The 12,592-nt window shown below is 54.5% G+C and overlaps 1 protein-coding gene across 3 annotated transcripts in view; it reads right to left on the bottom strand.

Annotated features, from left to right (window-relative positions):
* Positions 1-12,592, bottom strand: part of HPCAL1 (hippocalcin like 1) — a 107,965-nt gene that overhangs the window by 1,931 nt on the left and 93,442 nt on the right. For all 3 annotated transcript variants that reach the window (XM_032430043.1, XM_032430042.1, XM_032430044.1), the window contains exons 3-4: positions 2,812-3,207; positions 855-960 (exon numbers count right to left, since the gene is read on the bottom strand). In XM_032430043.1, coding sequence (XP_032285934.1) covers positions 855-960; positions 2,812-3,189 — 484 coding nt within the window. In that variant the 5' untranslated portion in view covers positions 3,190-3,207. The remainder of the gene's footprint in view (positions 1-854; positions 961-2,811; positions 3,208-12,592) is intronic.

Raw genomic sequence — 12,592 nt, 5'->3', positions numbered from 1 at the left:
GCTACCCTGGAGGGTGAAGGACAGGTTTTAAGTCAGCCCAAGGGCAATGCCAGGCACAAGGCTGTCTGATTTTACACACGACCGTGTTTGGGAAACTGCTCCCGTGCTGTCTGGTGCGTCCAATGTACCTTCAGCCGCCGGTGCTCACACAGTAAACCCCATCCCTGGGCTGGCGCGGTCCTTAAACTCATTTGCCAAAAGCACTTCAGAGTTTACAGAGCATTTCCTCCTGCATTAGCTTATTTTTCGTCTCCAGCACAACCCAGGGGGTATTTCCTTTTCTATTCTAAATGTCCCATTTCTTTATTGTTCAAAAGCAAATCAGACCTGACTCTGGGACTGCACCTGACAAAGCCGGCAGGAGGCCTGGACCCACCAGGTCGTGGCTGCTTGCTCTTACGTGGATCCTGCAGAGCCTCACTGAGAAGGCGCCCCAACAGAGCCCCCGGGGGCCACTGGGGAGCCTGCTGTCTCAGGATGACAGCAAGGGCCCCACCATCCAGGACCCTTGATCCTTACCTTCCCCCCAACCCAAACAGGGCCCAGGTGCCGTCAGCACCCCTGCCTCCCCCTCCCTGAGACACATCCATGAGGCTGACAGTCTCCCCTGCTTAAGAAGCAAGGACACTAGGGCTCAGGGGAGACAGGGTATGTCCTGAGGACAGAGTCAGGGTCTCCCTGACTCTGAATCCTGCCTCTTCCCTCAGGACAGCTGTCCTGGCTGCACAAATCCAGAGGGGAGCTGGGGGAGGCCTGAGGAGCTGCTGAGGGAAAGGGAAGTGTTCCAAACATACCTCTGCTCTCAGTAGCCCTGCGCGCACACACACACACACACACACACACACTCTCCTTACCGTCATTGTTGGTGTCCATCTGCCTGAAGATCTTGTCCGTTCGTTTCTCTGGAGTGGACTCATCCTCGGGCATTTTCATCACAGAGGACACCATTTTGTATATAGCCTGCAAAGAGACACGTAGAAGCATGTGCTCAGAGATTCTGGAATGTTCCTGAGCAGATGGGGCAGGTGTGAGCTTCCACCCAGGTCACAGCAAGGCATGAAGAGGTCGAGATGCGAGCAGCCTTCAAGACCCTTCCTCAGCTTTCTAGAGGAACATTTCTAGAATGTTCCACGGTGGCTATCACAGATGGCACACTGGGCAAAGGCAGCCAGACCAATTTACGTAAAGCTCAAGAGCAGGCAAAACACCACCACAGTGACAGCGCTGAGACTGGGGGCTGTCTGGGGTGGCAGGCGGCATAGTGCCCGGGAAGGAACTTGAGGGAGCCTTCTGGGGGGCTGGGAATGTCTGTAAGTCACCGAGGGTGGTGGTGGTCATACAGGGATATGTGTACCTGATCCACCACACTGCACACAGCTGTGAGCATTTTACTCTGTGACTGTTAGACCTCCCTTTAGAACAAGAAAGATTTTGTCCCTGAAACCCATAGGGAGAACCACATCACAAGCCCCAGAAAGGACCGGCAGATAGCACAGGTCTCTCCAGGATGGAGAACCTCTTCAGAGCACCTCACAGCACAGGCAGTGTGCGTCTCCCTGGGACAGGACATCCTCTTGGGACTGGGCCACGCAGCACATCCAAGTGCAGAGCCAAAGGCAGCAGCGGCCCCTCCAAGGTCTTGACAGACTTCGGAAGTACCTAAAACACCATTCCATGCTGAGAAAGGTACAGCAGGTGAGAATCCCACCCGGCAGGCTGAGAGGCCATGGGGAAGGGTCTCAGGGTCTGGGAACGGGTGTGGGCGCCTAGCAGCCAGATCCCATTTGGACAGGTATGGCGCCCACCCCTACCCCGTACATGCTGTTTTGAAGAATCCCACTGGCGTGTCCCAGTTTTGGCCAGGCCGGTCTTCTCAGCCAGTGATAGGCATGCCCGTTTGCGAAAGGGGCGACAGGAAGGTAGGATTCCAGGGAGACAGAATTCTTATTTCTATCACCTCTTATAGCTAAGAACCAGAAGTGACAATTGAACCACAGAGGTCCCCAAACCCGTGTTGATTTATTCTGTGTGAGAACCACCTATTACGGAAATGGGCTGGTCACTCCTCGGGCCATTTGCAGCTGGTTTAGGAGTTCATGGGTTTGAAGCTCTTTGCTCAAGACTTAGCTCCTGAGCCGAGACGTGCCTTACATGTAGACAACGCCTCTTCTGAGGGAATCCTAGAACCGAATCCCCCAGGCTCCAGGAGTAGGGGCACTGGGGGGCACCAGGGAGCAGGTCTGGGGTTCTTTACTCTCTCACAAACCCAGGCACCCAGTGAAGTGAAGAAAACTTGGTTTCTTTCTGGAAAACAGCCTCACCTGCCAGAGCTGTTGATAGGCATGAAGGTGAGGAAAAAAGGTCTCACGAAGAGGTGGTCCTTCCGTGTCAGACCTTATTATTCCACGACCACTAATATTTCAGTTTTCCTTTACCACGGCATGCTCCTGGGGACGTGACATGCCGTGTGTCGCATTCTCAAATACGGGGACTCGAGAAGGTCTTAGTAGGTGCCTTCTGCAAGAATCAAGGGACCTCTCCATTATCATTTTCAGCTCTGTAAATTCTTAGGACATCACGTCTCTGAGCCTCGGACTTTGTGAAATGCAGAGAAGGAACCGCCCCCCGCCCCCCCACAGGGTTGTGAAGAACAAAACAGATCAAAGCCCTTAGCCCAGGCCTGATCCAGAAACACTGGGTCTTCGCATTCCTACGGCGAGGACCCTCCCGGGCAGGTGACAGGTGGTCACTTTCACAAGCGGTGGCCGGGGAGTGGCTGGCGTCAGCGGGGACCGGGGTGCGGGGCCCTACCTGCACGATCTCCAGCATCTCGCTGCGGCTGATGTAGCCGTTGCCGTCCAGGTCGTACATGCTGAAGGCCCACTTGAGCTTCTGCTCCAGCTTGCCCCGGGACGTGACGCTCAGCGCGATGATGAACTCCCGGAAGTCGATGGTGCCGTCCCCGTTGGTGTCGAAGGTGCGGAAGACGTGCTCGGCGAACTTGGACGCGTCGCCGTAGGGGAAGAAGTTGGCGTAGATCTTCTTGAACTCGTCCACGGTCAGGTGGCCGGTGGGGCAGTCCTTGAGGAAGCCCTTGTACCACTCCTGCAGCTCGTGGTCCGTGAACTCCGTGTTCTCACGCAGGTCCTGCAGCACCTCGGGCCGCAGCTTGCTGTTCTGCTTGCCCATCGCGGCGGCCGGTCACACCTGCAGGACGGGGGCGTCAGCGGGGGGCGTGGCCGGAGAGACCGCCACCAGCCCGGGAGGGCTCAGCCCGCCTAGGACGCCCTGCGGGAAGGGGGACCGCTCGTGGGCACACTCTGACTTTGAGAGTGTGGAAATGGGGAGGGATGCAACTGCAGTCAGTGGAATGAGGTGTTCACCGGGGCTGTAGAAGACTTGAGGATTCATCCTCACGCTCCTGAGCCTCACCCGCTCCCGGCAGAGTCCCTGCTGTGCTGAGTGCACCCCTGACCCTGTGGTTCGTAGGCACCTCATTCTGTTTTCAGAACAGGTGTCCAGAAACTTTGAAGGAGTCCCCTCTCTACAGGGCCTCTGAGAAACTCCCCGGGGCCAGGGCGTAGGGGTCGGGTGGCTCTAGAATTAGCACCGGGCGGCCCACGATGTCTCGAATGTGACCAGTAAAATACCGCAGAACCTGCTCCCCACAGTAGGTCCCCGCACGGCCAGACAGAGGAGTGACCCGCAGTGACGTCGCTGCTAGACAGTAACCCAGCTGTCACCTCCCCTCATCTCCTGGCCCGGCTCTGACAGTAACACGGTAGTCGTTGCCTTTTAAGCACACAGAAGACGAGACAAAGTGAAATGTCCCCTGCCCCAGTCCCCAGGTGCCCACTTTGAACTGCTTCTGTATTTATAAACTCTGAACAGTACGCACTGCATCCCCATTAGGAAAGATAACAGATACAGCTCACCTCTTCTCCCTGGCACGTCCTCCTTTGCCCCCTCCTGGGTTTTATTAGCTTTATAATACATATCCCTGTTTTTACTTGTTATCCTTATGGCTTTTTTTTTTTTTTTAAGATTTTATTTATTTATTTGAGAGAGAGAGAGAGAGAGTGAGCATCCGCGAGCGGGGAGGGAGGGACAGAGGGAGTGAATCTCAAGCCAACTCCCCGCTGAGTGCAGAGCCTGACGTGGGGCTCGATCTCACGACCCTGAGATCATGACCTGCGCTGAAATCAAGAGTCAGACGCTTAACTGACTGAGCCACACAGGCGCCCTTTTATGACTTTAAATTATATAAAGTTCCTTTCCTGACTTCTACGGAGGGCAGCCTGGGCATGTCTTTCAAAATTGCAAACGCCCAGTTCTCCCATTTGGAGGAGTAGCTAAAGATACTCCAGCTGTGCAAACCGAGAAGCAGTAACCAGGATGTACTTTCAAGTGAAAAGGGAAAGTGTAGAGCAGCACAAAGAGTTTGCTACCATTCGTGAAAAAGAGAAAACAATGTATATGTGCGTGTCTCTGTGTCTGGAAGGTCCTATTTGGACATGGCGTTGCCCAGAGAGAGGTGGCTGATGGACAAGGTTCGAACGGGGAGTTTTTACTGTAAATCCTTTGGCAACTTTAAAATGTTGAACTCTGTGCATGTATTTTCATAGAGGGAGCATCTGGGAGGCTCAGTCGTTAAGCATCTGCCTTCAGCTCAGGTCGTGATCCCAGGGTCCCTGCTCAGCGGGGAGTCTGCTTCTCCATCTCCGTCTGCCCCTCCATCTCCGTCTGCCCCTCCCCCTGCTCATGCACTCACTCACACTCTCTCTCAAATAAATAAAATCTTTAAAGATAAATAAATAAATAATAAACAAAAATAAAAATAGCCCAACCTCTATTTCTTGACCAAGCAACTTTATTCTTGGTTCCCTCTCCATAAGATCAAGCCATGGATCCCCCCGCCTTCCTTCCTTATCAGCTTCTGTTGCGAGAACCACTCTTTTCACAGTGTCAGGGTTTACAATCTCTACTTTCTGCCCTTACCTATAGGCTGATCTTAAAATGTGGAAGCCAGCAAATGTCTAAGGACTGGGGCAGCTGTCCTTGCGCACCCGAGGTCACCAGGAACCTGCGAGGACACACATGATCTCCATTCCACAGGAGCTGAGAGGTCACAGGAGGTCCAGGCCACCATGTACAGATCGGGGAACCCCACGCCTCCACCAGCCAGCTCTCTGACCCCCCCTGGGACTTGGGGTGGCACGCTCTGGGAGGCCCAAAAAAGTCCTGGCGTTCACACGTCGCTGATTCAACTTCTGGTCCCTTCAGAAACTCAGTTCATTAATAAGAGTTTTCTTTTTTTTATGACCATTTTGATTTCTACGTGAAAAATAAAGGTGAATGTGAAAATCAGTGTCTGATGGAAGAGGAAAAACAACCAAGGTGCAGATCAGACCTCTGTCCTGTGGAAAAAAGCTCCAGGCCAGATTTGGAGGTGTGGCTGCCTCTTGATTCTGCATTTTCTGCCATGCTCTCGGGGCCCCACCCAGACCAGCTCCCGGGTCCTTCTAGGTGTCCCCTTGGCGGACCTGATGGTGGGGCACTGGGATGGCTCCATGCCCAGACAGCCCCGCTGGGCGGGCAGGGCCATGTGCCCCAGGACTAGGGTGGTGCTGGGCGCCCAGGACAGCCCAGCATGGCAGGTCTGTCTCCTCAGGCACACTCAGGTTATGGTTGAACTGTGACCTCCCAACCAAAAAAAGATGCTGAGGTTTTAACCCCTAATGCCTGTGAACAGGACATTATTTGGAACTGGGGACTCCGAAAATGATCAAGTTAGGATGAGGTTACTGGGGTGTCCTTACAAAAAGAGGACATTTGGAAATAGTACAGAAGGAAGACATGTGAAGAGGTGGGGAGAAGACAGAGCCATCTACCAGCCAAGGAACACGGGAGGCCTCCAGAAGCTAGAATAGGTGCTTCCCTACATCCCTCAGATGACCCTGCCCACACCTCCAGGACTGCGAGGGAAAACATTCCTGCTGTTTAAGCCGCCCGGTCTGTGGTACCTTGTTAGGGCAGCCGAGTACGACAGACCCCAGGGCTCAGCACCATAGCCAGAGCACCTTGCCCACCAAACCCAAGGACAGGAGCTGAGGGCACGGGGAGAAGCCACGTGGGTGTTGCCAGGGCCTTAGGCCAGGTGCCCATCCTTCTCTGCCCGTCCATCTGTCCATCCACAGGCTCTCCCACCCGAACTCCAAGGTGGGGACCAGATCCAGGCAGCCTCGGGCATGACCCCAAGATCCGCCCCCTGAGGCTGATTCCCCCACTGAGGCACCTCCTGCCCATGCCAGCCTCCTGAGGGCATGTTCTTGCGCGCACACGTCTACACCCACAGGGGGAGCAAGGAGTCCAGGAGGCCCCTGGTGCTGGGTGGGCCCCCCAAAGGTGACCCTGCAGAAGCCACTGATCGGGCAAGCCAGGTGGCAGAGAGAGCCCTCGGAGCTCAGGGCTACGGATGCCCTCCGCTCTCTCTGTCCCCAGGGAACTCTCCTCCGCCCCAACTCCCATGTGCTTTCTCTGCTCCCGTGAGGATCCCTCTATTAACCTGCTAGTCGCACCCCTGCTTCTGTCTGCTCTCTTTAAACAGCCTCCCGGCCTCCTCCAGGTCCTATCACGTAGGACTTTTGAACTGCAAATTTTGGACTGCAAAAGGTCAGCTGACCCGGCAGGTGGCCCGAGACCCCCCCCATGCGGGGTGACTCGCTGTGTGGCTTCTTGCCGGCAGACCCACCTCTGTGTCTGCAGAGCACTGGGCAGCACCCGCCCCGGGGCTCCCGGATGAGACCTAGGACAGCCTGAAGACTGAGCACTTCCAGGTCCGAGGCGCCTGGGCTTGAAACAGACTCATTTTCCAACCCTTTAATCAGTTTAGTTGCTCTCAAAGCCTTGATATTTGCCATGCTCCTCTCGAACTGTGGGCGTGTCCTAGCCAGCGTCCGGAGGGGGCAGAACACCCACAGTTAGTCTGAGGTCTCTCCCGCGGGACCTCCCCGCCGAGGCTTCAAGGGCGGCAGAGCCACGCACGCAGTGGGCCCGAGCCTCGGATGCTACCTTCTGCACCTGCTCCTCCTCGTTCTTCACTTCGTCCGTCCGGACCTGGCGCTGTTCCCACCAGCAGCGTGTGTCCCCGTGTCCTCAAAGGGGGCGCGTCATACTGCACGGGGCACAGTGGGAGGGGCTCAGAGTGAGCAGGGCGGGCCAGCTGCCATTCTGGACTGAACCAGGGCCCCCAAATTCACCTCGGAATGTGACTCGATTTGGAGACGGGGCCTTTAAGAGGTAATTAAGGCAAAGTAAGGTCACTGGAGTGGGTCCTAATTCAATGTGGCAGGTGCCTTACAGGACACAGAGGGCTGGGGCACCTGGGTGGCTCAGTCGGTTAAGCGGCTGCCTTCAGCTCAGGTCATGATCCCTGGGTCCTGGGATCGAGCCCCACGTCGGGCTCCCTGCTCAGCGGGGAGTCTGCCTCTCCCTCTGCTCATTCTCTCTCACTCTCTATCTCAAATAAATTTTTAAAAAAATCTTAAAAAAGAAAAAAGACACAGACGGAAGGCCACATGAGGTCACAGCAAGAAGATAGCCGTCTGCGAGCCAAGGAGAGGCCTCAGAAGGGACCAAACCTGCGACACCTTGATCTTAGACTTCTGGCCTCCGGAATTGTGAGAAAATAAATTCCTGTTTTTGAAGCTGCCCGGTCTGTGTTCCTTGGTTACGACAGCCCTGGGACGCTGACTCGGCTGCCCCTGGACAGTGACCCGATCAGCAAGTGCCATTAGTGTCTGTGGGGGGCCAGGCACCCGGAGGTCCCCACAGCCTCCCTCCCGACCCGCCACAGGCTCTGGGGGCACAGGCAGCACTCGGCCCGGGGCTGTCTGGCCCACATCCTGCTGCAGGCAGCCGGGGGGAGGCCGGTCCACGGGAGGGCCATGTGGTCACGAACAGCACCTTCCCCAGGCCACCTTGGATCGTTAATGGCACATCCTTTACCCTGATTGGCATCCTATCTCCTTCACCATGGAAACAAGCGGCTTTCTGTCAAGTTCTAGGCTCTGAGGGCTCAGGATTTAGAATCCACTCCCCTCACTGAAGACCAAATCACCGCTCAGAATGCTGCTATCGGTTTGCCTCAGAATGTATCTGTGATTTATGTTCTTTCAGGTGCCACAGAAATTCCAAACCCCCAACACCTCCTCTGCCTGAGAGAACACATGTTTATGGAAAGGACAGTACCAGATTAGGGAGAGGGACCAGTACGGCCAACCCAAAGCTGGAAGGTCACAGGCAGAGGGCTCGGCGGTGTGCCCGGGTTTGCCAGCTCCTTTCCACGTGTGTCCCTGAAGCTGACCCGCAAGACTGAGATTCCCCCCTCCCAGCCCCTCCTTCTCAAAGTGCTTCCAAGTCGGGGGTGGAGGGCATTCCTGGGAGGGCTGTGTGCGGTGAGAGGGCCTCCTTCCCGGACTAGGGTCCCTTCCTGGTCTGACAGTCTAAGATCCCTGGGTCTGGAGGTCCCAGGCTGAAGATTCCCGTGTCTATATTCGAGGTGGGGGAGTCTCTCATCACAAGCAGCGACCCCTCCCAAGAAAGGCAAAGGAGTCCGGGAAGGGGGTACAGCATTCCCTGGAATATTCCGGAAATGTGTGGTCTACAAGTCTGTGTGCCTCACCACACCCGCACTGTGTCCTGAGTCCTGATGCTTGCCCGCACGTGTCCCCAAGCCGGTGCTCTGCTCCCCAAAAGCCCAAACCCAGAAGTGCAGGCACCCTTGCCCTCAGCACGTTCTCAGGGCCTGGCGCCAGGCTGGGCTCACAGTGGTTATGCATCTACTCGAGTCCATCGGGCCCTCTGAATGCCTAGGGATGCACCTCCTGGTTCTCAGTGCTCTGGGCTGCTTACGACACAGGTGCCTACGGATGGGGGTGGTGCTCCAAGGAGGAATCATTCATTCCCACAGGGGTGGGGGGACTAGGCAGTCTGCCTAGGAAGACAGCATGTGGAATCAAAACTGAACGATAGGGCGCCTGGGTGGCTCAGTTGGTTAAGCGACTGCCTTCGGCTCAGGTCATGATCCTGGAGTCCCTGGATCGAGTCCCGCATCGGGCTCCCTGCTCGGCAGGGAGTCTGCTTCTCCCTCTGACCCTCCCCCCTCTCATGTGCTTGCTCTCTCTCATTCTCTCTCTCTCAAATAAATAAATAAAAAATCTTAAAAAAAAAAAAAAACTGAACGATAAGGAGGACTTTAAAAGCCACTGGAGGTCGGGGCGCCTGGGCGGCTCCATCGGTTAAGCGTCCAACTCGATTTCAGCTCAGGTCTTGATCTCAGGGTTGTGAGTTCAAGCCCCACACTGGACTCCACCCTGGGCACGGAGCCTACTAAAACAAACAAAACAAAAACAAAAACAAAAAAGCCACTGGAGGTCGACCCCCACACGCCACTTCTAGGCAGATTCCAGGTGCTGGGAAGATGGGGGTCACGCTTGGCCAGGTTGGGAGGGTGCAATGTTATCTCCATCTTAGAGACAAATGAGGTTTCCATGGGGCACGTGCTTGTCTGCGACCTTCCCCGGGGCCCCTTCATTGCCCAGGTCCATGGGCAGTGATGGAGGCCACCACAGTGCTCCCAGCTGGTATCCCCCCCCACCATGAAGTGGGGCCCGTGAAGACGAAATATAGCCCCTCATGCACTGCCAGTCCCTTCCTGGGCCAGCTCACATGTGCTTACCAAAGACACAAACGAAACAGTTAATACAGAGAGCCTCATTTTAGCTCTCTCCTGGAGGCTCTCAGCCCAAAGCACGCCTCTCAGGGACCCGGGACGATGGAATGCTGCATGCACGGTGACCCCTCTGTTACTAATTAAGCCAAGGAACCATTATTGACGACTGGCTGGCTGGGAAGATGGATGATAACAAGCCAGCCTTTCTGCAAAGACAAAGCAACCACCCCCGTTTCTCAGCAGAAATGGCCCCCCAGCCCCGGCGCCCAGGCACACACCCATCCTTCATCTGTAGACCAGAAAATCTTACTCTCCTCTCCGCTGACAGATGGGGTGAAGAATGGGCGTGCCAGGAAGGGTCATCAATTCGGGATCAGAGCCACCTCTCACTTGGCTTGAAAAGCTTCATGACCAAGCAGGGCTCGGATCAGACAGGCAACAGCCTTCTGAATGCATCAAAATCACATTTTAATTCCCAGTAATGGCAGAATGGGGAGACAGTTAATGTAGCGCTTACATCCATCCATCTCTCTGGCTCTCGGTTACTCCATTGTTCTTAATGTGCTAAATTGTTCACAAAAAAAAAGGGGGCAAACATGTAGCTGGGAGCCCTATGAAAATATTCAACCCAAAGTAGGCATCACCTGCAAATTAAAGCCTTTTTAATGGCACAGTTATACCAACTGCTCGGTGAGGCTCCGGGGAACCAAGTACCGAATGTGTCATTAATCACAGCTCCACACCGGCTGATGGCATGGGTTGACATTTCAGTGATTGCTTTAAAATGCTTTCATCAGGTTGGATCTCCACAGCTCACTGGGCCAAGCCGACTTACAAACACTCGGAGGGAAAACGATGGGAAAGACGGGAGGAAGCAAGTCCTTATGAAAGGCCCCAGCTCAGGATGAGGCTGAAGGGGCATCCGCAGTGAATCTGAACTTCAAGGGACCAGACGGCTCTTTTGGCAACGAGCACTTATTCTGTCTGGGCTCGAACAGGAAAGTCGGGGCCGAAGGGACCAGCAGAAAACAGGCACTTTGTGCTGTTCCTCGTGCAGCACAAGACCCGAGCCGTTCTTTCTCCTGGTGACCCATTAACAAATGGACAAATGCTGAGAATTTGTCCTTCTTTTCTCCAAGGAAGTGGGTGAGAGGCAAGCTGCAGGCAGCCTGGGCTTCTAGTGCAGCTGCTCTGAGGAGGGGTCAGTCCTGTCCCAGGGGGTCTGTGACACCTTCCAGAACCCCAGCAGGAACAGCACGCTTGGGGCGGCTCAGGCTGCAACACGGCTGGGAGGACGCTAGAGGGCGCAGGCAGGCTGACTCCTGGGGACCCGGCTGGAGACCCCGCCTTCCCGGCCCCGCCCCCCGCCACGCCTCCTCCACGTCGCGGGTGCCTCAGTTTCTCTGTCTATAAACTAGATTTGTCCAAGTCAGTAATCACCAGCCACATGTGGCGATTGAGCACATAAAATGTGGCCCGTCTGAATTCATATATGTGCCCCAAGAATAAAATACACACTGGCTTTTGAGGACTTACCACATAAAAATAATGTAAAATATCTCATGATGATTTTGCTATCCTGATTACATGTGGGATGACTAGTGACACCGTTTGCGATATCGTGGGTTAAATGAATCATGTTGGTGACACTATCTCATCTGTTTCATTTTACCTTCTTAATGTGGCTACTAGAAAAGCTACAATGACGTATGAACACGGTCGATATTCTATTTCTACTGGCTGCTCAGCCCTCGGTAGATCCTTGGGACACTGCAGATCTGGGGCTACCAAAAAGGGACTCTTGGAGCTCATCAGCACCCTATTTACAGGCCCATTGCTAACTGCGACCCAGCTGGGGGAGGCGCTCTTTATTTCCCTCCTCGGTGCCCAGGAATGAAAGATCATGGCATTTACATGAGTCCACAAGTTTCTATTTCCAGCAGCTTCAAGAACTTTCCTAGAGGCCAGCAGCAATGATGGCCCAGGTCAGGAGGGTAGAAAGTGTTCTCGAGGGAGAACAGCCGAAGCCCGAGTGAGATCTGGGGACAGAGGCGGTCCATGGCAGGCCCCTCTGGAGCCGATAGTGACAGGGTGTGCCCAGATCCAAACTCAGCCTGCTGACTTCCAGGAACCTGTTTTCAGAGGGCTTCCTGAAAACCTGCTGCATCCAGTTTTACCAGCTGGATGGGCTCCAGGCCAGTGACCTTTGGTTGAGAAATCCCACTGAAAACCCTCTCAACTTCTGCACCCATCCCCAGCAGCTTAAATCCTCATGACTCCCCAAAAGCTTAAAAAAATAAAAGGAGGGAGGGAGGGAGCGAGAGAGGGAGTTGGCCGAAACACAGAACTCCCCTCCCTGTCTTGAGCTTTCCTCCACTCAGCACAGGTTGAAATGCCCTCAATGAGGCTGGGAGAAAGGAAAAGGTGGAGAAAAGGAGAGAGAAACCCTAAAGAGACCGCTCTTTCCCTCGAAGAAGCTGCTAATGCAATAGGAGGGGGAACTGTGCATGGCTCTCCCCACACACCTCATGCCTCTGAAAACACTGGTTCATCCATGTGGCTGCTCGCCTCGGCTGCCCAGCAAACTTCTACTCAACCTCCAAAGCCCAACTCACAAGTTACCTCTTCAGAGATGCACGTCGCAGCCCCCAACAATTACTCTTCCTTTTGCATTCCGATACCAATTTTTAACCTATTTCTATTATGACCTCAGCTTTTACAACATCATTTACTTGTATTTTTCCCTCAGACTGTGAGCTTATTGAGGAAAGAGAATACCTCATTCATGCCAAAGCATGTTCTAGCCTCAAGGCCTTTGCATTTGCTGTTCCCTCCACCTGGTCTCAAGGTGCATTCCCT

This window comes from Phoca vitulina, unplaced genomic scaffold (assembly GCF_004348235.1).
Source record: "Phoca vitulina isolate PV1807 unplaced genomic scaffold, GSC_HSeal_1.0 scaffold42, whole genome shotgun sequence".
Taxonomy (NCBI): domain Eukaryota; kingdom Metazoa; phylum Chordata; class Mammalia; order Carnivora; family Phocidae; genus Phoca; species Phoca vitulina.
This window is presented reverse-complemented; position numbering and strand designations above follow the sequence as displayed.